This window comes from Gadus macrocephalus, chromosome 5, assembly GCF_031168955.1.
Source record: "Gadus macrocephalus chromosome 5, ASM3116895v1".
Lineage (NCBI taxonomy): Eukaryota > Metazoa > Chordata > Actinopteri > Gadiformes > Gadidae > Gadus > Gadus macrocephalus.
Genome location: NC_082386.1, coordinates 6351764 through 6377918, shown reverse-complemented (window position 1 = coordinate 6377918; position 26155 = coordinate 6351764). Strand labels below are relative to the sequence as shown.

Genomic DNA, 26155 nt, shown 5'->3' with positions numbered 1-26155 from the left:
TCGATTCCCCAAATCAATCAGGGAAGAAATGCCCTGATTGGCCAGAAATGAGCCAGGAGCGGTCCAAAATCTATATACGCTCATACTGAGGCACACTCAAAATGGATATTCTCAGAGCATTTCACTGACTAAAAGCTGGCAATAGCTATGGCATTTCTTAAAACTTAAACTCAAAGCTTAAATGTTAAATGTCATTTACAGCATATTTAAGTAGGCAAATAGTGTCATCTGTTTCGCGTGCCAAAAAAAAACAACAGATTCCACAAATGTTAAAGAATCAACTGACTAAGACCCACTGTGGTCCATAAAGCTCCTCATTCTCTGGGTCGTACCTGCAGCACAGAGAGCAGCGTGGAGCCGTTGAGCACCAGGAACTGGAGGTTGGGGGAGTGGAAGAGTTCTGGACCCAGGTCGGGGCTCTCGCAGTACGGGTTGTCGTGGTTCTCACACACCTTGAGGAAACAAGCACACAGTTGATTTACTTCAGTGGTTCCGAACCTTTGATTCCATGTGCAACACTACATTTTCCTCAAGACCTTTCGCAGACCACCTTATTTGAAAACTGTAAAAAAATATTAATAAACTTCCTGTAATCAATCCAATGGCAAACATATGATGGAATACAGAAAACGACACTATTTTTTAAATTAAAGCAAGCCATAATACTATATTAACGGAACAATATTTATAATATATCTAGTTTAGATTCAACTCTTAATTATTTATACGATTTGAAATGAGACAATTTCACCACGTGGAGCACCACAGGTTGAAAAACACAGATTGATTCCATGATGATTGCATCACTGATCATCTGATTAAGTATTTTGTATCACAGTCATTAAATAAAATGATAACATTACAGACCAGCAGCAAGTGGTGCGTCACAAAAATAATAACAATATTCAAAGTATTGTTTACCAGAGTCACTCGACCCATGAAACAATGGGACCCCTACACACGTTCACACACGGAACCCTCTGTGTACCTGGCTGGTGAGCGTAGCAGGACCCCCAGACATGGGGTAATGCCCCAGATGGTTGACCAGGTGTGTGATGACCGTCCTCGCCGCTATGGAAACCAGGCCGTGCTGGAGGCGACTGCGGACTAGAGGGCCGAACACACACACACACACACATAAAGGAAAATATAAAACAGTTGGTGGCGGCAACACTTAAAGAAGTGCTGTTCACAACTGTTAGAAAGTTAATCTATAGGCGATGGAATGCTTTAACTTGTCTGTTTTTTCATCAACGGCTGGAGAGCGAAGAGAGAGGAGTGGGATCGGTATGCACACACACACACACACACACACACACACACACACACACACACACACACACACACACACACACACACACACACACACACACACACACACACACACACACACACACACACACACACACACACCAACCAGCCAGCCAGCCAGCCAGCCAGCCAGCCAGCCAGCCAGCCAGCCAGCCCATATATTGTGCGTGTACATCGCCAGCCCCATGCTGTGTAGAAACCGATGCCATCACATACGCTGTGCTGCTGGCGACTTCTGGCTAATCAAAGTTGTTGCACACACGCTGAGCCAGGCGCACGGACTTGGGACACACACACACACACACACGCACACACACACACACACACAGCTCCATATTGACTGAGCCATGTGTCGTGGAGACTACTGCAGATATGTATTGATCAGACATTCTCCACTATCGCCTAACCCCAGGAGAGTTCTCAGGAGGATCAGGGGACGGGGACAGGGACGGGGGGGAGTGAGGCAGGGAGCCGGATGACGACAAGTAAGTAAGGATGAAGCTGAAGAAAGACAGGATATCTTAAAGAAACTCGTATGGTCTTATTTTTTCACTGTATGCACAAACATTTCAATTAGTATTACAGTAGGTTGTATTGGAGAAGATTGAATTGAGAAGATGTTTTTTTTTGCTGTAATTATTTTGTTCTATTATTTTTGATGTTTTTGCAATGTGCATGTGAGTTTTCCCAGCCAATTTAGCCCTGTGAAACTTGAAGAAATGAGAGAGAGAGCGAGGGAAGCCCCATTCGTATGCAGTCTTACCCAGCAAATCTTTGGAAGATTCCCAGCATAGGGTCATGTGTGATTTGGATCAGTGATCGATATTCCGGAAAATCTGCACCGGTACTTTGCCTGCTAAAGATCAAGTACCATTTTCTGGATCACTGCCTTTACGCCTGTGTTGTTAATGAAAGGGTAATAAAGGGTTACGTCGCCTTACGTAAGTCTCTTTCACGTAGAGTGAGGGAACCAATCACAAGACTCCACTGAGGACATACATGAAATCGGCGACTGTCAAAACACGTCATTGCTTAGTGGCTTATCCCATAGTAATACCAATCCAGCTTTATATGACAGACTAACAAAAGCTTGAAACAAACTCCTTTCTGCTGGACAGGTTCCGAAATAAGGGAGCACCTCTCAGTCAACGGGTCTTTCAGCAACTTGCAACGATAATTGGAGTGAGTGAAGCGATCTCAAGACTCCCCTGAATTCACTACTGTTCCGTTCCTGTTCCGCTCCGTTTCTTTATAATAATTCCTGAAAACGGGAGCGGTTCTGGAAAAATGGAGCTCCTCTCAGTGTGCATTGCTGCACTCTGCTGGACTGTCTCCTCGTCCCTATACCAGCATTGCTGTGCCATGAGTGAACCGCGGCAAGACGGAAATGTTCCTGAACGTAGCTGCATGTGTGAATAGTGTAAGCACTCAAAGCAATGCACATGTGCACACACTTAAAGTCCACACTGAATCGTATAGCACCAACACTTTGGGAAATTCCCAACTGGGTCAATAACAGAAAGCGCATATGTTTATTGTCGTCATTGTAATTATTGGGCACTTCTGAGAAATGCAATACTCTTTTCAACACCTCGGGTGGGCTCTGAAGAGTATCCAGATATTGACCCAGACCAATGCATCTTGTAGTAACTAGGAGCTGTAATGCATTCTTGGGTCTATAGAGTAACAATCCATATTGTGACCAAACAACAATAAACAGAAAACGCAAAATTTACATTATGAGCGACACTGGTCTTTGTCCTAAGGTGTTGCATCTGTGAACAAGTGTATGCAATCATTGCGCGCGCGCGCACACACACACACACACACACACACACACACACACACACACACACACACACACACACACACACACACACACACACACACACACACACACACACACACACACACACACCACTTTATTTAGCTCAACTAAAACATGAGGAGGGTCATAGCCAAGCCCCCCCCCCAGTAGCCAGAGGGCCGACCGTACTGGGACCGAGTCCAGTGCGGTGCTGGAGCTGCGGCGCCCCCGCTGACCTTCGGTGACGGGCTGCAGCTTGCTGGAGCGCTCAGAGTCGGGGCTGTGGAGCGGCTCGGGCTCCCGCAGGCTCTCCAGGGGCAGGAAGGGGTCGTACTCGGAGCTGGACAGGTCCGACAGCTGCAGGGGGAAGTACTTGGCGCTACTGAACGACTGGGCTCCGTACACACAGCCGTGCAGCACCTGTGTGTGTGTGTGTGTGTGTGTGTGTGTGTGTGTGTGTGTGTGTGTGTGTGTGTGTGTGTGTGTGTGTGTGTGTGTGCGCGAAAGACCAGGGGAGACAGAGAGTGCAGACATGTTATTGATGAATGGATCGGGTTGTAACAGTCAACACACGCGGCCAACGTCTGCACATCATCCATTGTGCTTCAGCTGCAGCAATCTCCATTGTACTGTCGCCCCATTGTTCCTAATACAGCCGTACGGACCGTTCCAAATAGTCGGTCGCTTGTCAATGTTGATTGCATGACAAGAAACGCAGATAGTGGCACATGAACATGCCATGAGTGTGTCTGTGGGGGCATGTGTGTGTGTGTGCGTGCGTGTCGCACCTTGTAAATGCAGCTCAGCAGGGTCTTGGTGGGCTGGTCCTTGTCTGGGGGGCTGCGTGTTTGAACGGGCCGCAGCAGGGTCTTGGGGGGCAGGGCCATGACCCAGTCCAACAGACACAGCAGCAAGGACACTACCAGCTACCAACACACATAGTCAGACTCGCACCAAAACTAAGATAGCAGCCCAAAAAACTATATACACTACCGTTCAAAAGATTTGGGTCACTTAGAAATGTCCTTATTTTTTCAAGAAAAGCAATTTCTTTTGCAATGAAGATAACATTAAATGAATCAGAAATACAGTTGAGACATGGTTAATGTGGTAAATAACTACTGTAGCTGGAAACGGTAGATTTTTAATGGAATGTGTACATAGGTACACAGAGGCCCATTTCCAGCAACCACCACCCCTGTGTTCTAATGGTAAATTGTTTAGATAATCGTGTTAAAAGGCTAATTGATGATTAGAAAATCCTGATCAATAAAAGGGTGGGTTTTCATGGAAAACAAGAAATGTTTGGGGCCCCCCATCTTTTGAACGGTAGCGTTGTTTATATATATATATTTATATATATATATATCCGCACACGCGTGCATGCGTGCGTGAGTGTGTGTTACCCTCTTGTCCAGTTCATGAGGGGAGGACTCCGTAGAAGGCAGCAGGCATGTGATTGTGGCAATCAAAATCTGAAAGACGATACATTAATATTAAACAAAAGGAACAGCTTCAAAAGCAGTGCTGAACACATCAGAACAGTTACATGTTACACACACACACACACACACCTCAACAATCTTCTTGGGGGTGTCCGGTGGGAATTTCTGCAGGTGATCAGCATAGTTGATCAGCAGGTGAAGGACATCAGATGCGACCAATGCTACGCTCTTGTTGGGGTACTGAAAGGCACATACAAACCCACACACATGAAGAGAAAAACATCTCAGAGGCATGCAAAATACACACACTGCACCCACTGTCATCACATTGACATTTTAAAGGCATTCAGCTGATGCCATTATTGGTGGTAATTTGCAATTACGTGTGCGAGCAAGGCTCATTTCCTGGATCATCCATGGAACAAGCAACCGATTATCAGTGTCAGAGTCATTGTGCCTCCACAATACACCGGGACACACACACACACACACACACACACACACACACACACACACACACACACACACACACACACACACACACACACACACACACACACACACACACACACACACACGGCTGCATTGAAAAAAGAAACAAGAAGTTGACTTGAGTAAGTGAACGTCCATATTAAATATATTATTTAAAAAAAAAAAAGGACAACTGGATGGCAGGGAATCAAAGACAGAAAAAGGGAGGATAAGAGGAAAAGGGAATGAAGGAAAAGAGGAGAAAGATAAGCAATACCACTGTTTTCTGTGTTAGACTAGTCAGCGCTCCTTGTTTGCGATGCTCCGGTTGGAGGACAGTGGGAGAAGATGTGCTTAGATGTGATACCACAATGCCACAATGCTGGGCTTCAAGCACTAGTTAGCTGTCAAACAACACACACACACATAGCCGGGGAGAAAACAGGAGGAGAGCCGAACTGAGAACTATGAACAAAAGCCGTTAGGATGTGAAAATGATGCACATAATTCTGCGTGTGTGTGTGTGGGTTGTATGCAAGTGGCTGAGGCATCTGGATGTTGGTATGAAGGCAAGAGATTCCAAAGTGGACAAGCATATGCGTTTGTGTGTGCATGTGTGTGTCCACGTCTTTGTGACAGCTTGCAGCATTCCCCTTTGGATTAGTCTCCTATCTGAAGAGGTACCAAACATATTGACAGTCCAGGGTCCCCTCCCGGGAAAGACGTACACACGCCTGTGTGCTTGTGTGTGTGTGCCTCTGTGGCGCAGTGGTATCTTAGCAGGCTACTGGCTGCCGATGCAGTACCAAGTGAGTCCAAGGTGGACAAGGTGCGTGTGTGTGTATATGTGTGCATCTGTGTGGTTGGACACAAATAATGAAGAAGAAAGACTGACGGGGCCATTTGGCCCCAGATGACAGAGTAAATCTTGGACTGCATTTCTCCAACGCTCAGGCCTCCAAGTCTAATGGCCTGTGATACACAGCACAACACTCTGCGGCCATTCACACCGTGACAAATCCTACCGGCAGTAATCAGCCAGGCCTGTTTTAGTCCGGCCACGCTTGGCTCCCTTTGCCACGCCATGGGTATTCTGGCCTAAATTTGTATTTATTATTAATTTATTGTACGGCTGCTGGAAGACTTCAATTGTGAAATCTGAAATGCCAGAACCTGCCTGCTATTGCTACATGGCCATTGATACTCCCCTCAACAACATTTAGTTTTTTTTCCACCCGATGTTCCTACTGGATTATACCCAAGCTTCAGCTTCAGGTTATATCAGTGTTTTCGCCTCCCTCCCTGCATCCCTACTACCATCAATCCCCTACCTCTTCCGTCAAAAGGGAACACTTGTTTAGTACTTGTTAACATTGAAATGGATGGGATACAGAGTCAACAGAAGAGGAAGAAAACAGCTTCCCTTATTGTAGCATCTTAAAAACCTCAATAGTAACGTGCTCAGCCATGTATGACAACGTTCCCATGGCTCCAACACCAGTACTGCTGCCAGGAAATGGATGAGTGACATGAAGGAAGAAAAGTGAGGTGTCCAGGGCTACGCGGCTGACCTTCAGAGTGACACACAGCACGTTGAGTGCCTCCTTGATCTGGGGGTGCTGGGTGCCTCGGACCAGCTCCTCACACAGCCAGATCCCCAGACTGCACAGGGCCACACACCTGCACACACAGAGGGCGATGGGGACAGAGTGAGAGGGGGAGGCTACAAGGTAGGACACAAACATGGAGGCACACAAACAGGAGATGAATACACAAAAGACTGAAGAAATGGTTACTCCAAACACACACGCACGCACGCACGCACGCACGCACGCACGCACGCACGCACGCACGCACGCACGCACGCACGCACGCACGCACGCACGCACGCACGCACGCACGCACGCACGCACGCACGCACGCACGCACGCACGCACGCACGCACGCACGCACGCACGCACGCACGCACGCACGCACGCACGCACGCACGCACGCACGCACACGCATGGCTTACCTTGCAGGAGCGGAGGGTTCATCTTTGGCGGAGGTCAAGATGTGTTTGATAATGTGTTCCTGAGAGTGAAGCCAGAAAAATATGAATTACAACTTCAGCGATTAGGGGGTGGGGGGGGGGGGGGTGGGGGGGGTGTATGCAACATGCAGACCAGATGCAAAAACAAAAAGTATCCAATTCACAACACATACTCCATTAACCAGTTAATCAGTATTAATGAAAGCTTAAGGATTCAAACCCAGATTTCTGTTTGGCGAGGGATGGAATAAAATATTAAACCCCTGTGTACCGGTCTTGGACGCCGGGACACATGGCATAAGCTGTTTACACGGCATCGCCAATAACAGCCACGCCGCCGCATTAGCGCGCAGTGTTAGCCGAATAGCTAATGAGCCATTAACCTGTCGACGCTGACCCAGCCGCCCCCGGGCCCCCCGTGGAGAGGAGCGGCCCGCAGAGCGCCTTGTGTTCGGCCCAAAGCACACAGAGCACAAATATCTCCTCATATTTGTAGCACGAAACATAATCATGTCATTTAATGGAGCACAGCGGGTGGAGCGTGAACGGACACTGGGCTGTGTTTCTTTGCTCTCTCCGCGTAGTACCAAGGTTTATCGGACACTAAATGTACGCAGTGTCTATCGGACACTAAATGTACGCAGTGTCTATCGGACGCTAAAAGTACGCAGTGTCTATCGGACACTAAAAATGTACGCAGTGTCTATCGGACGCTAAATGTACGCAGTGTCTATCGGACGCTAAATGTACGCAGCGTCTATCGGACGCTAAATGTACGCAGTGTCTATCGGACGCTAAATGTACGCAGTGTCTATCGGACGCTAAATGTACGCAGGTCTATCGGATAATAAATGTTAAAAAAATAATTTTGCATCCGTCCCCCATGTGCTTTGTGCTTTTAGAAAGAAAGAACCCTGGCAAGACCGTCAACGTTATCTAGTTCAGACACGCACAATTGTTTCTCTGGAGGAAGCGTTGCATTGACTATTTTCCTCTTTATTGGATCTTCTCTTTTGAAAAGATCCCCTCTGCAAATGATCACAATATGAACAGAGCTTCAGGATCCATGTGTGTCGTTGGCCAACACGAGGGCACCTTCGTCGTGTGAGGGCTCTGGGCAACAAGGCTAGCAGGACAAGGTGCGTGCGCCCATTCATCCTAGTTGAGCTATTCCCTTCTTTGCCAGAAAATGTGTCGCCATTACTGCACTTTGATGTTGAACGCTGCATCTCCTGTCTACAGCGGCTGGGCATTTATCCAAAGTGCTCTGACTCCCAGCCCCGAAACATCAGATAATGATAATGGTCCTGAGAGTATGCATGCATATTTCCAGCCGGGCGAATGCCGGGCGTTCACCTTGACGTCGGTGAACTTGGTGAGCACCAGGTCGGCCGTGGTGGGGTGCAGGGCGGGCAGCTCCTCGTACAGGTTGGGCAGACACACCAGGGAGCCCAGCAGCACCTGCGCCTCCACCCTGGGAGCCTGTGGACGAGCACAAGGGAGCCGTCACACTCCAACACTAACAGACTCAAGCCCCTTTCCCCCAAAGAGGAACCCACTAACAACCACTAACATCCGGGTAAAAATCCATACTCGTCTCGGTCGTGGGAAAATGAGTAAATTCCCTTTTTTTATGGGTGTTCCTGCGTTTTAGATCTCCACATATATACGCTCATTTTGGTGGAAAAAGCTGTATAAAAGAGCTGTTTTGCTACTGGAAAGGGTTGCTGTTTTTCTTGCTCTAATCGTTGCCTTTTGTTCACCATCCTGCGATGGTGGAGTCCAGTTGCCATGTGCGTTCAGTGTGGTTTGAGGGTGTGTGTCTGCACTGGTACGTGGCTGCGTGTTGTTCTTACGTTGAGCGAGGAGCAGGCGGTGACGCGAGCAGCGGCGATGATGAAGTCCAGGATGAGCATGGTGGCTCCGGGAAGGCCGATGCTGAAGAACCGGGGGCTGCAGTGCTTGATGATGGTGTTCACTATGTCCTGAGGGCGGGAACGCACACGCACACGCACACACACACACACACACACACAGACACAGACACAGACACAGACACAGACGTTTTACACTATTAGTGGTTATATTGTGTATCCAGGCTTAGAAAGGGCCCTAGGTCAAGAAAATTCCAATATTTTGTAGATCCAATACTTAAGTCTGAATCAAACTTACAGTAAACTAAAACACCTTCAACCACTCTTATGGAACTAATAACTAGTCAGTCCCGGGGCATCAACCCAACAACGTTTCAGAAAGAAGGACTGGATAGGATCACAGATACAGACACAGACAGGGCAGTGGTGTACCTGGTCCTGGTGCAGGAGGCCGTGGTGCATGATGTTGTAGAAGTGCGTGAGGAAGTCTGTGTTGGGGGACACGTCCTGGCGCCTCTTCATGATCCTGCAGATCAGCTTGTAGGCGTGGAGCTTCCCCTGCTTGTAGCGCTCTGTCAGCATGGTCGCCTGGAGGCCACACACACACACACACACACCACAAGAGCATCATATACAATACCATGGCACATTTCTATTTTACTTCAGAGTTATTTATTCAGGAAGTCTCATTGAGGTAAGGCACCTTGTTTGCAAGAGAGTCCTGATAAAGCAGAACATGTTTCAAATGATTCAAAAGGTTTCAGATCAAAGAGTTCCTCTAGTCTTTAGAAATGGCCGAAGAGGAGAAGGAACTGTCGCACAAGCTTCACTGTACGCACATCTAATGTGATATCTTGGGGGATTATTATGACAATTGAATTCATAGAAAGCATTGGCTGATGTGGACAATTTGTCCGTACAGCTTTGTCACAAACAATATTTGACTCGGGAGTTGGGAAAAAGTTGTCTGTTTTGTCACTTTTTAAGCTTGTTTAAAATTGAAGCATTTATAATTATACAAGCATGTTGTTCAGTTGTTTGTCCATTCCCAAGTGGCCCCATCTGGCTTTGACCAACCCCTCTAGCCCCAACCGGGCTTTGTCTATCCCTGCCAGGGGCCATGGTGGTGTGGCCGTCAGAACGGGCAACGTGGGGATAGCCAGAGTCAGGATGGGCCAGTGGGCCATGATATCCACAGCCTGAAATAAAGCACTAAAAACTGCACCTCGACTGGATGTTACATAACTTGCTAAAAGCTGTACCTTTACCTCTATTGCATCTTACTATATATGTACTTTCCTGTTTGATACAAAAATATCTAACACAATGTGTTTGAAAAAAGGAAGTACCGGTAAATTGTGTGTTCTTAGAATGAAAGTGCTTAACATACAAATTGCTCTTGAAACAGGATTTCAGTCAGAACAATTTTAGAATGATGTTGGCTTAAACTGTCAAAACTGCAATGTTGATTGCGCTTGCGGACTGCTTTCCTTTTCTTCCTTTTTCCGATGCGTAAGATAAAATACTAAGAACCCTAAAAAAAAAAGCAACATTGCGTCTTTACCAGGGAAGCTCTTAGGATCAGCCGACCTCATCGGAATAGGTACACTGCTCATTTATGATTGATTCAAGAACCTTTTTATTGAGGTTTCCGCGAACATCGCTTCTCACTTTAGCCACTTCTCCTATCATTTTCCATCAAATGCTCCCTGGTTTAAAGCCACAATAGCCATAAGGGCCTGACAATTGGATACAGGACATTTTACCCTTTCTCCCGGTCAATCTGGGACGGCAAGGGAACCACTCAAACCATTCACAGTTCCCACGGCGACGGTGGGACGATCGATCCCTCTCTCAAAGGGACTCTCAAAACTACAGATGCTTCATGCTGATTATAGAAGGAAGTTTTCTAAACCCTTTATGGGACGCCAGCCTCGGTTCCTAAGCTTGTTGTTTGGTACATGGGCGACACCAGGCACTTTCGGAACTTTGTATCGGTAGCCTGGTTGGGCAAATGGCGCGAGCAGGCAGAGTCTGGCGTGCTACCCCGGTACCCCGTCCCCCGGCTGGAGGACACACAAGGTGTGATCCGTGGCTTTGTCAGGGCCTGAAAACCCTCAGGGCATTTGCAAGACAGTGTGCTTGAATGCTTTTAGAGGTCTCTTGTCCTACCTTGAACAGCCATGGTGTTAGGATTCTGAGGGGCGGGATCAGACCAGGAGGCGGAGGAGATGATTGGTTGTCCAGAGAAATGCCCAAATTATCCCGGATCTGGGGGGGAACAACAAAAAAAATGAAAACACATAAGTGAATACATAGAAAGTAATTGATGTTTATATCCAAAAGGTAGTTCTATGAAAAACATTAATTAAAGAATAAAAAGCACTGTACGGCAGTTTGGGGAGGTACACACCTTGGACAGGTTCTGCCATAGCTCACACAGATAGTCAAACACCTGGGCGTGGATCTCTGGGTCCTTGATGGTGTTGACGTCTCCGAGGATACCCAGCATCCTCCGCCACATTACCGTGGCGACGTCGGCATGCCAACCGATCAAAGAGCCCCCAGCCATCACGCTACAGTCCTCACTTGTTTCTAAAGGAACACAGAGACCAACCGATCAATCGATCATTCAATGGATCAAACAGGCCCTTGAAAATAGCTCATCAAGGGATCTCCCCATATGAAACAGATATAGAAATAAATTAAGAGATCAAGAATGTTGTATGCAAGAATGGGGCCCATTTCACATTCCCCATGTGCAAGTGGACACTTGAATACCTATAAACACACATCGCTCGTGTGGAATACTCCCTGTGAAGAGCATCCCTGTAGTCTTCTACTGTTTGAAGCATATACATAGATGGAGTACATAACCGTTTAATATCGAAATACATACACCCCTAACCGATCTTTCCTGCATTGTGTCTAACGCATACAATTGACTGATTTACAAAACATGGTTTTATGTATTTTGTATTTCTGTATCTGTAACACAGCCTGTGAGTGTGTTTGTGTGTGGTGTGGACGTCTCACCGTGGTCAGGGGTCTGCAGGGCAGCGTGGTGCAACTTCTGGTCCAGTTGCAGGTGTGTGTGCGAGTGGGAGTGTGTACGCTCTGCGTGCTCCGCCGTCAGCGTTGCGGGGGAGGGGGTCTGGGACCGAGAGCCCCCCAGGGAACGCACGGGAGACTCGGCACTCTCTGACCCTGGAACACACGCACACACGCACACGCACACACACTTTTGTTAATGCCACGATGATAGTATTTTGTAACCACGAAACTGGTGTAGCTTGTTTGCCTACAGAGAAATAACACAAAACAGATAAAGGGTGTATAATCTGGAAGGGTCTCTTGTATAAAGTGTATAATCTTTAAGGGTCTCTGGTATAAGGTGTATAATCTTTAAGGGTCTCTGGTATAAGGTGTATAATCTGTAATGGTCTCTTGTATAAAGTGTATAATCTGTAAGGGTCACTTGTATAAAGTGTATAATCTGTAATGGTCTCTGGTATAGTGTATAATCTGTAATGGTCTCTTGTATAAAGTGTATAACCTGTAATGGTCTCTGGTATAAGGTGTATAACCTGTAATGGTCTCTGGTATAAGGTGCATAACCTGTAATGGTCTCTGGTATAAGGTGTATAACCTGTAATGGTCTCTGGTATAAGGTTTATAACCTGTAATGGTCTCTGGTATAAGGTGTATAACCTGTAATGGTCTCTGGTATAAGGTGTATAACCTGTAATGGTCTCTGGTATAAGGTGTATAATCTGTGAGGGCCTATATATACCAGTGACGGTGACGGTGTGACTGAGGCTGCTGGTCTCCGAGTCGAGGTGGAGCGTCGTCAGACTGGCCACTTCCTGTTCCTCACAGGCCATGCCCCCTCCAAGGCTGTCCTGGTCTAGGGAGCTTCCCCGCCCGCCTCCTCCGTCAGACCCCGATCCCCCTCCTGCTCCGGTGCCCAGGTCTGAGCTGAAGGTGAAGGCTGGAGCACAATCAGGCAGGAGGCCATTAGCCAGGTTCCAGTGTGCGGGAGTTAGCGACTGAAGAAGGATAGTTTTTTTTCTCAAGTGAAGCTTATCAAAAGATAACTTCTCTCTTACTGTCAAACTTGCAGCTGGTGTACTGAAAGGCATTAAAGGAATCCGATTGGCTGTCGGAGCTGACGACATCAGAGCCGCTGGCGCTGGCGGGAGAGGTCCACTCTGAGGGAACCCCGGGGTCGTCGATGGGCCGCGGGTCGTCTGAGGCCCGCGACCCGGGACCCTGGCCGCCGTCCAGGAGCTCCGGCAGGTCCTTGGGGATCTCCAGACTGCCTGGGCTGCTGCCACGGCGACCCTGAGGACAACCAAGGGCTAGGAGGTCAGGTAACCCGTATAGTGTGAGTGTGAGTGAGTGAGAATTCTGCTCTTTGTCCAGATATTTTTTGTAGTTTAGTTTATTTATCTACTTTATTTTAAGTATATTTTCTGTGAAGGGAACTTGCAAATTAAGAATTTCATTGCCCGGTGCAAACTATGTTTCCAATGTGTATACGACAATAAACATCTTGTATCTTGTGAGTGAGTCAGTGAGTGTTAATCAATAAAGCATTAAACATGACAGTAAGCACAATATGCATAATCGTAAAACACAGAAAGGAAAAAAGGAAAGTATGACATACTTTCATATTTTAAAATGCACTGCTTCACATCAGAATTTATTGAGACATTTAGTTTGAATTAAATTGAATATATATACACAATTAGATAGTATCACAACATTGAATGTCACAACTATTTATAGCAATTGTATGAGATCCCAATAACAACCAGCGATAGTATTGACCCCAAACAGGGCCTGTTGCCGTCTCATGGGGAGACCGACCAACTGTCTCCAAAGCCCAGTCTGCTCTTACTGAGCCCCTGCCCTGCTGCGCAACCTCACCTTCAGCCTCTCCTGGATGAACTCGTCCATCAGGTCCGAGAAGTTGGGGTTGGCGCCGCCAACGTCGCTGGAGACCGGGCGTGCTTTCTGGACCACCTCCTCCTTATTGGCTACACACACACACAAATATTTAATCATTAAAAGGGGTGGTGGTGGGAAAGATATGCGTAGTCTATGTAGAATCCCTCTCAGTTGAATTAAATGACAGTTTTGCAGGAAAACCGTGACACATTTAGAATCAGCTGAAATGTCACAGCACGGATACACAAACGGATGACAAGACACAGTTTACCTCAAAAATAAGCACCCTATTAATAATAAATGAAATTTATATAGCGCTTAATATGGTACTCTAAGACGCTTAATCAATGACCATACAGTCCATCGGAACATCTAGTGGGTTGTATGTGTATTTGTATATACAGTATACACACATCAACATAAAACCTACAGACTGAAAGAAAGGTACTGATCCAAAGACGTGCAGGAAGCTACTCAGGAGCTGTTTGAGCGATGCTTTTGAATCCAAATACATCGACTTACCCCATCAGCCCTATTCAGCCTGTTCTCTGCTGCACCTCTCTTTACCAAGAAACAAGGCCGCGGTTACAATTAAGATAATTACATACCTCAGGCACAACAACAATGTGTCCCCGAGACCTGATTGAGTTTTGTCCCACATGGGAAAACACCCTAAACCATGTCAAGTCACGTCTAGCAATGCTTAGAATGTAAGTGCTCTTGTATCTTGGACTAATGCTATGTTTTCGCTGACGCTTGTCAATAGTGCCGTGTGCGTTTGACTGATGGTCTCTTTATGTAGAGCCTATTTATATCTTACTTCACGTCGTATTGATTATTGGATACTTTTTTCATGCTGCTGAGGAATTCCCCTTACAGAATATAGAGCTCTATCAAATGCTAAAATTGTACACAGGCTTGTCTTGAATAGTGCCGTTTTTGTTAGGCTTCCCATACCACTATGTTTGGAATTGTGTGGTTCTTAAATGTAGGTGTGACATTGAACTGCAGTGTTGGAAAGAGTGTTTGTTTACTGTCGGCAGACTGGTGTTAAAACAACAAAGGTCAACACCACGATACAGGCGTACGGCATAACCAACCAGTTGAAGCAGTGCAGGAGTTTAAACTCAAGACATGCAGTGAGCGAGTGAGAGAGGGAGGAAGAAAAATAATAACCACCATGTTATGGCCAAACAGGCACCATACCACAGGTATACATTAGTACTGTTACGATGATTTGTACCAGTCGGTGCAAGAGCTCACGGTATAAGCAATGGTAAGTTGGTCAGTCAATGATTAGGAATTAATAGGTTAACTTCAGCACAGGCAGACAGGGCTCCAGGTAAACCACACAAGATGGATGCAATAAACTGCTACGTTCAGCATGTTACCCTTATGTTTCTTAAATCTGACACTATATTCAGAACGTTACCCTTATGTTTCTTAAATCTGACACTATATTCAGAACGTTACCCTTATGTTTCTTAAATCTGACACTATATTCAGAACGTTACCCTTATGTTTCTTAAATCTGACACTATATTCAGAACGTTACCCTTATGTTTCTTAAATCTGACACTATATTCAGAACGTTACCCTTATGTTTCTTAAATCTGACACTATATTCAGAACGTTACCCTTATGTTTCTTAAATCTGACACTATATTCAGAACGTTACCCTTATGTTTCTTAAATCTGACACTATATTCAGAACGTTACCCTTATGTTTCTTAAATCTGACACTATATTCAGAACGTTACCCTTGGTTTCCTGATCTGACACTATGTTCAGCATGCTCCCCTTACATTTCCTAAATCTGGCCCTTATGTTCAGCATGTCATCCCTCCAGGGTTCCTGAATCTGTAATATATAAAACACTAATCCTGTTGGATTAATTGGAACGCAGTGGAATGCAGTTTGAGGTTCACCAGCGCGCTAATTACCCTTGTTGTATTTTAAACGAGGGATGCTTTTTTTTATAATTCTCTATAAAAGTAAATTTTCTATATCATATTGTGTAATATAGCAGAATCGAAAAATGTATGCAATATAGATTAACAAACTCAAGACGCGTTCCAAAATGAAAGCAGAAAATACGTATTTTCCAAAAGGATGAATTAACACCAACTTGTGGAGACTGATATATCCATTAAATTGTTGCTTAGCAACATTTACACATAGCAGTCTGAGCAGGTTGTGCCGCTAATGAATATATCAAGGATTAAGGTATCCATATGATATTAAAAGTAAAGACGATCATTCCAGAGACGATTAGTGAAATGCACATGGACAGCTGCAGTATCATAGCGGACATCATGAGACGTGGTGTGGGGCTTGATAGAGAGCTGGCGAAGTCAACAACAGTGTAACATGACGATAGTGTTCAGTGTTTGTCGACGTAGGGGAACTAAATGTCATTATGCGTTTGTTTGCAAACACAAACATCAGGTGGAACATCCATAATACATGATAACACGTAATAAAGTGAACATTTCACTAGGAATGTTTGTTTTTAGTTTTAAACAAAAATGCTTTTGCATTTGTTGTCAAGATATGGTCTTTTCACCACCACCGACATCTTGCCATTTTTCATTGTGCATTATCCATTATTAAAATGTACTATTTTCTACCCAACCTTCCTGACCACAATAGTGTAAATACTATAGGTGTGTTCTCCGTTTCTGGGTCAATGATACCCCCTACTGGTCTAGGAAGGTATCTCACTAAAACGGAGCCTTGGGAGTCGTGACACCACGTCTATTCTTTTTCTCCTAAAAAAATTGATTTTCTCGTTTGATGTGGTGTTCCTCGGTGACAGCAGGAGATGGCCGGAGTCCAAGGAAGAGGCGGTGGAGGAGGAGGCACAAGGAGGCCGCATGCAACATCCAGAAGGAGGGCGGAAGAGAAGAGGGGGAGAGACCAGGGTGAGGGAAGAGGGGTAACAGGGGGTTAAAGGTCCAAAGCCCTTCCGAGGTGGGAAGACAGAGGGAGAGGGGATGGGGGGGACTCGAGAGGTGTGGGGGAGGGGGAGGAAGAGGGTTTGAGAATGGGCTTCGTTCAAGAGAAAACAAAAAAAAGGAAATTTGAGTTTCAATCCAGCAGCAAGATGATGAGTATCAGCCCAAAAAAATGAAAAACATAAAAAAAAATCATTCGTCAGAACAGACCGGTTAAAAACAGCCAAAAAAACGGAAGAGAAAGTTGCAGGTGTTTTGTGTTGTTTCAGACGTGTCTTGATGGTTGCACGGGTGCCCTCTGCGGGCGCGTCGGCCGCCGGCCCCACTGCCATCCTCACCTGCTGGCGTCGCGGTCTTGCGTCCAAAGTAGCCCAGGACGTGGGAGTAGAGGTCCCTGAGGGGCGCGTCGCCAGAGGCCCCGCGGACCTGCCGCTGCGGGGACGAGCCCTGGGACGAGCCCTGGCCCCGGGGCCGCGGCTTGGAGGACAGCGCGTGCACCACCGTCTTATAGACCCCGCCCAGCAGGGCCACCTGGTGGTGGTGCCGGGGGCCGCCGCCACCGCCGCCGCCGGGCTCCTGGGAGCGAGAGCGGGACCCGCGGGGCCGCAGGCCGGAGCGGCCCAGGCGGCCCCTCACCCCGGAGGAGCCAGCCCCGGCCGCCTTCTCCGGGTGGGCCGCGCCCCCCGCCGGGCGCTCCTCGTCCTTGTCGCTGCAGTCCTGGCCCCCGGCCCCCGAGCGGTCCCCGGGGGCGCCGGGGCCGGCCGCCGAGGGCTCCCCGGGGCCGGCCTTCTCGTGGAGCCCCGCCTTGAGGCCCGCCCCTGGTAACCCTCCCGGACCACCCGGCCCCGCCTTGGCCCCGGGCGGGGTCCCCGGCCGCTCCCCGGCGGAGTGGCTGTGCGTGTGGAAGTGGCTGAGGCGCCGCAGCCGGGCCCTCCAGTGGGCCTCCTTGCTCTCCAGGGGGTTGTGGAACTGCACCGACTCGGTGGAGGGCCGGAAGCTCACGTGGACCCCGCTCGCCTGCCGCTTCTTGGGGCGCCCGCGGGCAAGCTTACCCCGGGACGTCTCCGGGCTGGGGGTCTGAGAGGGGGGGCTCGCGGCGGGGCCGCCGACGATCTCCGTCTCCAGGGGCTCCTGCCTCGTCAGCTGGGGGCGTCTCTCGGACAACGGCGACGACACCACGACTTCCTTACGGTCCCTTCCCTGATCCCCTCCCCTCTCGTCCCCGTCCCCGTCTCCGTCCCTCCTCTCCCGGCGGCCGGCCTGCCTCTCCAGACTGGAGCTGCCGCTGCCGGGCGACGGCCACGGGCACTGCAGCTCCAGGCACTCGTAGATGCTGCGCTGCTCCGCCTCCGTCTCCTCCCCAGAGTCCTCGCTGCCGTGCCTCCCCGCTTTACTTACCTGTCGGGCGTCCTTGCTGGTCGGCCCGTCCTCCCGGGCCACCTGCCGGGCCTCCCGGACCTGCCCTAGCGGCCCTACCTGGGTCCTAGCTATGCCCGTCTGCACCAGCACGGGCTGGGGCGCGGCGTCGGCGTCGCCCCCGGCGCCCTCCTTCCCTTTCCCCCCCGCGGCCGCGGCCTCCTCCCGCCTCTCGGCCCCCCTCTGGGTGAGGTAATCCCTGATGGAGGAGAACAGGTCGTCCTCCTCTTCTCCCGCTCCCCCGTCCTCCTCGTCCATCTCTCTCTCGGGGGAGAAGACGAGGGCGGAGTCCGAGACGCTGGCCCAGTCGGAGCGGGGGGCCCGGCCTCGAGGGGCCGGGCCGGGCCAGAGCTGGGCGTACAGCGCGCCGTCGCCCAGCTCGTCCAAGGAGGACGAGAGGACGGCGTGGTGGGAGGCCAGGGGGTCGGAGGCGGGGGAGTGCGGCGGGGGTGGTGGCGTGGCGAGGCTACTGGCTGTGAGCTGTGAGAAAGTGGGGGTGAGGTGGTGGGAAGAATCGGGGGTGGTGCGGGGGTCGTCGGGGGGCTCGTCACCTTTGGCCCGCTCCGTGACGAAGGGCTCCATGACCACGTCGGAGGCGCTGCTGCTCCGCGCCATCACCGGGGGCGGGGCCGACTCCAGGTCACATGACCCGCCCTGGAAGACCTCGGAGCAGGAAGCGCTGGGCGCCTCCTCGCTCTGCGAGGAGTGGCGCATGCGGGAGGGGCGGGGTGCCAGGGTGATGGGCGGGTCCTCGAGGTCTGGTGATTGGGTGACAGGGTAGAAGGGGGCGGGGTTAGTACGGGGTCGGACTGGGCCCACACGCACACCAACAAATAAGTAAGAATTAAATTGTTAAGAAGAAAACAAAAACAGCCATCAACACACTCATATCAGGACCAAGGTTCAGTGAGGCGAACGACATTATTGACACTCAAAAACACTGATCCTGATGATGACATCTATTTGCATGTCATTTTTGTGTTATTTAAAAATTCCAACATATTGCCAGCATCATCGTGGGAAAAATTTGGTCACACAAGAACGAGGTTAATTATCATGGATGGATAGATGCTGTAGTATGTTTGCATTGCATATCCATAGAACTCCCAAAAACATATGCAATGTTTTTCTTTAAGCACAAACGACATGCAAACCCATAGCATTCCAAGCATTATGACAATAAATAAGAACGTTATATCTGCAGCCACTAAGCATCCTCCATATGGGACTGAGTCGGTTAACGGCTCACAAAGTGGCACAGAGGTTGCTGAACTGTAGTCAATGGTATGTAGGCACCTTGACACACATGGAATCATGTAATGCACAAAGAAAAAAATAAGTTTTTTGATTTTAGCATATGCAATTCATATGCAAATCCCATCAAATGTGGGTAAAGGACTGGCCAAAAACCAAGGCCAACCGTAGTAGATAATAATAAAAGACATTGCGCATTCCCATCGACTCTAATGCTGCGCCAAGTGGGTAGCAGGAAGGGAATATATAGTTGAAACAGGGTGGGAGGACGAAACAGTGGAGAAAAGAGGCAGGGAGGACTGGTTTAGGCAGTCAGCAGGAGCAGACTTGCAATTGGAAAGTACAAAGACTGTGCAAGTGAAGAAAAGGCTCAACTTGGACAAGGCGGAAGGCATTACAAAAAGGGCGGAAGGAAGGCGAGCTGGTGAGGGAAAAACAAGATACGCCACGGCGAAATGGAAACTAATACACTAGGGCTGTACAACTAAGGTCAACACACGCATAGCCAAATCTGTATACATAAAAGATACTGCAGGAAGGAAACAAGACAAGTTCCTAAGAAAACAACGTAGTAAACCAACACAAGGGCAGGCAAGCAGTATTGAGGGATGCAAAATACAACAACAACAGCAAGGTCCCAAAGGATGCAAGGACTGGCAAATAATCAGGCTTACATAAAGGTAGAACTACAGAGACAAACTGTCTTGAAGGGCAGACAGATGGGCAGACGGTAGAAGGTTTGTTATTGCAGGTGAACAGGCAGGCAGGCAGGCAGGCAGGCAAGCAGGCAGAGACTGAAGTGACAGACAGACAGAGTATACCTGCCAGCTGGTCAGCTAGAGGGGGTAGTAAGGGAAAGTGGTGGTGGTGGTGGAGGACAGGAAGAGGCGGGGCCAGAGCAGGAGCACTCTTAGCACTGCGGATAAAGGCTGAGGAGAGCAGAGAATCCCCCGTGGAGCAGCTACGCAGGGCTGGGGTGGGCGGGCGAGTGACAGTGCAGAGAGACATAGAGGAGAAACACCAGAGAGAGAAAGAGAAAGAGAAAGTGAAAGAGGGAAGAGAAACAGTGGAACAAGGAGAAGTGATTGAGAGTGTTGGAAAGTGTCAGTAAAAGTAGGGAACATAGTTTATGTGAATGGGGAAAGGGGGGCGTTGTTTGGTTAGAAGACAAAGAGAGATACAGAGGAATAGCAAGGTATGAGAGGAACGACACAAGAAAGATTGGAGGGACACATGGAACGAGAGCGAGGTAATGAAAGAAAGATTAGTAAAGAGACATCATGTGTAGGGAAGGGGATAGGGATTTGAAGAGAAGGGAAGGAACAACAGGTCAGGTTTAGGAGAACAGACAGTGAGAGGCCAGTGAAAGCGTTGCAGCTATCGGTGTGGCTGGAAAGGCAATGCTGCTTAGAAGAGAGCTCTATATGGATGTTACTTTAACTCATCACCGTCCCCTTACCATTAAGCTACAGACATTCAGTGGTTGAGGTGCGGTGTCTGACGTGAAGAGATATTTGCTTGGTTATTCTTAGTGTTGTATCAGCAGTGTGCTACATCAAACCACATAGCCAAATTGCCAGCTGACCAGGTTCTGCTGGATTACACCAAAAGAAGAATTCCCGGCCTTTTTAGTAGTAGATGGTTAATGTTAATTTACTGGCCGCAAGTTAAATCTTCCTTTTAACCTCATTTAGCCTTTTTGGCCTGTTTGGCGATAGAGTCCAACGTAATTGACCGTCTGGAGCACATTCTAGTTTGAACTTTAAGTAACCACACAACGTTGGGACCCTTATAGTGCATGCACATGATGGAAATAGTGCGTCCGAAACCTGATTTAGCACGCTATCTGTATCCACCGCGTGTACATTGTGGCTGGACTGTGACACTGTCATTGAGCAGAACATTCCTTGGCGACGACATTTTCCAGGAAGAGACTCTGTGTGCGTGTGTGCGTGCGTGCGCCATTGGAGTGGTACCAAAAGGGCTGTCTGAATACACACACGCTGTAGGACTTTGTACACAGAGATCCATCACTGGCTGTTTCCGCTGTTTGCTGGGGCTCATTGTCTAAATTCCTGTCCCGTCGCAGCAATGGCACAGATGATTCAAATAGTACACGCTTGGCTGGGGGGAACATAGCCAACCACTTTTTTTTTTTACGTAAAATGAAATATGTAAATACACACACACACACACACACACACACACACACACACACACACACACACACACACACACACACACACACACACACACACACACACACACACACACACACACACACACACACACACACCATAGTTTCCGTTGTCCGGTAATTACCGGTCATTGACAGGACCGAAAATTGTAAATGTCTCCGATCAGAATGACCAATGGAAATAATTCTCTCTGCACAATTTGAATTGTGTTTAAATATTCTACAGTGGTCATTTGTTTAGCCAATTCATGTAAAACAATGCGGGTCGGGCCGATATTTCCCACCACTATCCTCGAGCCGGGTCGGGCCGGGCCTTTGATCGAGCGTTTGTGTTTTTTTATTTTTTTTTATCATTGCTTTATTGGCCTAATCTGAGGAGAAATCTATGCCATAAACAGAAATATTATAGGCCTTTATTACTCGGGTCTTCTCAATGGCGTGGAACGCTCCGTTCACTTGCATAGGTAGTAGTCCGGTAACTTGTCAACCCCAGTGTCTTCGGTTGTTAAGCGACGTCAACATCTTTGGCGGACGATTTCGCTGATCAACACTATATAGGATACGAATGCTGCTAACGAATAAATTGTAAAATAAATTGTAAAAAGCCCCTTCAGGGCAAAGCAAGACACCGCCGCTGCGCGTCGGTGTCGGATTGTGTTGCATACAATATCCCTTACATATATATTTAGCAGAGTAGGCCTAAGTAACAAATGTGTACAAAGTTACACATGTATTAAGGTTGAAATCGGGTTAGGGCTCATAATTACAGTTAATGTGTCGGGCCGGGCCGGGCTCGGACAGAACGTGCACGGGCTTGATTTTCTGGGCCCGATCTAAGCTCTGATAAAGACTGCTCAGTGAAGCCGAGGGGGAAGGAAGAGTCACGAGGCTTATGGCCATTGCAAGCAGCAGAGACACTCGATACATTTGACTTTAAGTCAGCAGCGGCACGCTTCACAGATGCCAAATATCGAAAGAGGTAAAAAAATTAAAAAACATTAAAATGAAACCTTCCAGGTCACATGTTGACCGGCACCAATTTTTTCTAGCGGAAACACTGACAACCACAGCCACAACGTCACCCACACACACCCACAACGTACCGACGGTCTTCTGGCGGACGATGTTCCTGGCCTTCTCCAGGCCGGGGGAGCCGGCGGTGGTGGCACTGCGCTGCCTCATGGCGGCCGCCTGGCCCGGCTGGTCGCGGCTCCAGCCTTTGGAGAAGGAGCGGTCCACGCACTGCCGCTGGCCCTCCAGACCCATGCCTGGGGCAGAGAGAGAGAGAGGCACCAGACCCGGTTAGGAGGTCAGTGTGTTAGGGAGAGATTTTGATTTACCATCTGAATTAGTAATAACATATTCTTATGTTTATTAATGGCATAAGGTTCCTTTGGCTTTTCTGTGTGTGTTGGACGTTGAGGTTGTATTTGGTCTGTGTTTTTGAAGCAGATTCTGGTTTAAATTTTTCTGCCATTTTTGGGGGGCTTTTATTTTGTATTTTGAATGGTCAGGTCATTCATTGTTCTTGTTAGAACTGTCAGAACTGACCTTTTCCTTTGTGCTTCTTCTGCTTCTGTTCACTTAGTTTGTCCAGAGGAAGCTCATTCAGGTCCACCGTGTACAGGTTCCTGGCGAGCACCTAGGACAAACACACACACACACACACACACACACACACACACACACACACACACACACACACACACACACACACACACACACACACACACACACACACACACACACACACACACACACACACACACACACACACTTTAAGACTATAGGTCGTGCCTCTAGCTGTTTACAATACAATTACAAAATAATCGGACTCCAGCAGTTTTAGATCAACAGAGACAGACCACCTTGGGCAAAAGGTTTTTCATGAGTCATAGCACGGGAGTGGGCCGGCGCCGTTACCTTGGTGAGGGTTTCCATGGTGAGGGACCACTCGGTGACCAGCTCCTCCCAGCAGGTGAGGGAGGAGAGCACCGAGAGCAGGTCGTCCCACAGGTCCCGGCTGATGAAGACGTTGAGGTTCCCCTTGATCCAGGCCACGATCAGGGTCTGATGGAGGGACAGATGTACGCATCCATATGACCTTTAGGATGGCTAGGATCATAATATGAATACAATACTCGGAGAGAATATAGTGTTCGTAAAATTATAAATCCACACATTCATATGAAGGCAAGGCAAGGCAAGGCAACTTTATTTATATCGCACTTTTCATACACAAGGCAGACTCAAAGTGCACTATAATGATGACTAGGATGAAGAGGGAGAGAGCATCGTGTTTAAATAATATCATTACGTACGCATTCCCAAATGGCATCACACCACAGGTATCCTATCAACACATACCTTATTTGGGAAATGTTCCTAAGTGAGTGACGCGGATGTTGAGCCTCAATACATTGCAGGTCCTCAAATGCAAGCAAACATAGAAGAGGTGGTTCTAACTGGTTCTAATCAGTGGCCGGGGGCGTACCTGAAACAAGGCTGCTGCGAGCCGTCCCGACAGCGTGTTGCTCTTCTTCCCCTGAGGCATGATGGAGGGAGGCCTCTTCATCACCGACTCAGTCACCCTGAGCAGCACCAGCAAGATCTGCTCCCTGCACACACACACACACACACGCACACACACACGCACACGCACAATCACACACACTTTGGTTTGTGTCGGAGCTTAAACAGAAGCTGTTCTCCATTCTAACAGCCTGTAACGTGCGAGTTTGGCTATTTAAAAACCCACAAGACCCATGTGGTGCCTCCATACAATCTATAATGGAAGCAAGCTTTCTGTTTGCTGTGCCACTGGCTTGAGGTTGATCAGTCTAGTTAGTACTTTGCCTTGGGTTATCAACACATAACAAAATGGAGCACAAATATAAGACAAGTGTATCAGTGTTCAATGACGCCTGCAGCGAGAATACCCTACTATATATCCTTTTGCTTCTTTCTCGCGCTCCCTCGCAAACATGACAAGGTACAAATGGTTTGGTTTGTAAATTACAAGATGGGCTTTAACTGCATAAATAATCGTATACGCTCATGGCACAGTGGGAATTGAAACTGCGTTCAAAAAGCATGAAAATGACGGTTTGTAGAAATAACTTCAAAGTAAAACAATGTTGACACCCACTAGCCCCGTCATAAGCAGTTGCGCTTCAAGAGGGGTACAACGCTGCTGAACCGGGCCCTGTGGCGGTGCACGTACCAGGTCTTCTGGTCCATGCTCTGGTGCATGACGAGGCTGCGGTAGATGTTGAGCACACGCTTGCACATGTCCACCTGCTCCTCCAGCAGGGTCTTGAGGTCGTTGGCCGGCTCAAGCAGGAACACGTTGGCGGAGTGGGTGATGAACACCTGGGGGGGGGGGGGGGGGGGGGGGAGATGTGTTCAAGTCTCCACCCTGTCATTCCTCTGGGTGGGGGGGGGGGATTGTGTTGACGTCCACATTGTCAAAGGTTGAGGTCAAATGGTGCTTGTGTGTGTAACGGTCCAGGTGAGTAACGGTTCAGTCTGGTGTGTGTGTGTGTGTGTGTGTGTGTGTGTGTGTGTGTGTGTGTGTGTGTGTGTGTGTGTGTGTGTGTGTGTGTTACCTGAAGTGTGGTTTGGACCCCAGCATGGATACTGTACTCGAGCATCTCATTGTCAATGAGTTTGTTAGACTAAAGTAGAGAAAAAACACAAAAAAAAAAAAACAGTGTGAGAAACAGGTTCATTTGATTCATAAAAATAAATCTAATTGCAATCATATTTTTTGCAGGGGAAAGTTACACCAATCATTATGGACGGTCTGCTAAACTATGATCAAGAACAAAAATGTAGCTGCTCGTCAATTCAGCCTCAAGCGGGAGGGACAGTCCATACTTGTGTCAGATTATTATGAATTATTTACCGTTTTAATTTCATTTATACACCCACAGTACACAGACAAAATAAGACATTCATAAAGTGAAGAGTTGGGAGTTACATTTGAATGACTTAATTGCTTATAGCGAACACACTTCTCTTGTGTGGTAATGCCCATGCAGTTGAAGGCCGAAAAATAAAATCAGTCACGGGTTGAAATCTGTCAGATCTAAGATCACATTAGTTTAATCTCTACACTGCATCTTGCATTTCAAAGATGTATCTATGCAGTACGTCAAGTCATATATCAGTTACCATCACAACGATAAGTCACACTATGTACCCTATTAGCACTACTAGAGGTTATTATGCCCCAGACAGAGTGGCTGCATGTCATTTGTTTGACGGATTACACAAGGCAAGGCCTTCATTGCTTAGTCGGCCATACGGTAGGATATAATAAACCGCCAAACAGAGATGCATTCCATTTTCCCTGCGGAAAGTAGAAATCCATAGCGCCCCAGAACTTAGCTGAATGAGAAGATTTAGTTGTTTCCATTTTAACATACAGAAGCGC

At 48.0% G+C, this 26155-nt stretch overlaps 1 protein-coding gene across 1 annotated transcript in view; it reads right to left on the bottom strand.

Annotated features, from left to right (window-relative positions):
* The window catches only part of ralgapa1 (Ral GTPase activating protein catalytic subunit alpha 1), a 60141-nt gene that overhangs the window by 24137 nt on the left and 9849 nt on the right, over window positions 1-26155 (bottom strand). The window contains 24 exon segments of the mRNA XM_060051865.1: window positions 333-452; window positions 989-1107; window positions 3355-3538; window positions 3907-4044; window positions 4525-4593; window positions 4693-4803; window positions 6606-6714; window positions 7049-7107; window positions 8423-8548; window positions 8923-9051; window positions 9373-9528; window positions 11113-11211; window positions 11354-11535; window positions 11977-12147; window positions 12734-12931; window positions 13050-13284; window positions 13873-13982; window positions 17189-19024; window positions 22821-22985; window positions 23269-23359; window positions 23641-23787; window positions 24212-24335; window positions 24941-25089; window positions 25326-25394. Coding sequence (XP_059907848.1) covers window positions 333-452; window positions 989-1107; window positions 3355-3538; window positions 3907-4044; window positions 4525-4593; window positions 4693-4803; window positions 6606-6714; window positions 7049-7107; window positions 8423-8548; window positions 8923-9051; window positions 9373-9528; window positions 11113-11211; window positions 11354-11535; window positions 11977-12147; window positions 12734-12931; window positions 13050-13284; window positions 13873-13982; window positions 17189-19024; window positions 22821-22985; window positions 23269-23359; window positions 23641-23787; window positions 24212-24335; window positions 24941-25089; window positions 25326-25394 — 4896 coding nt within the window.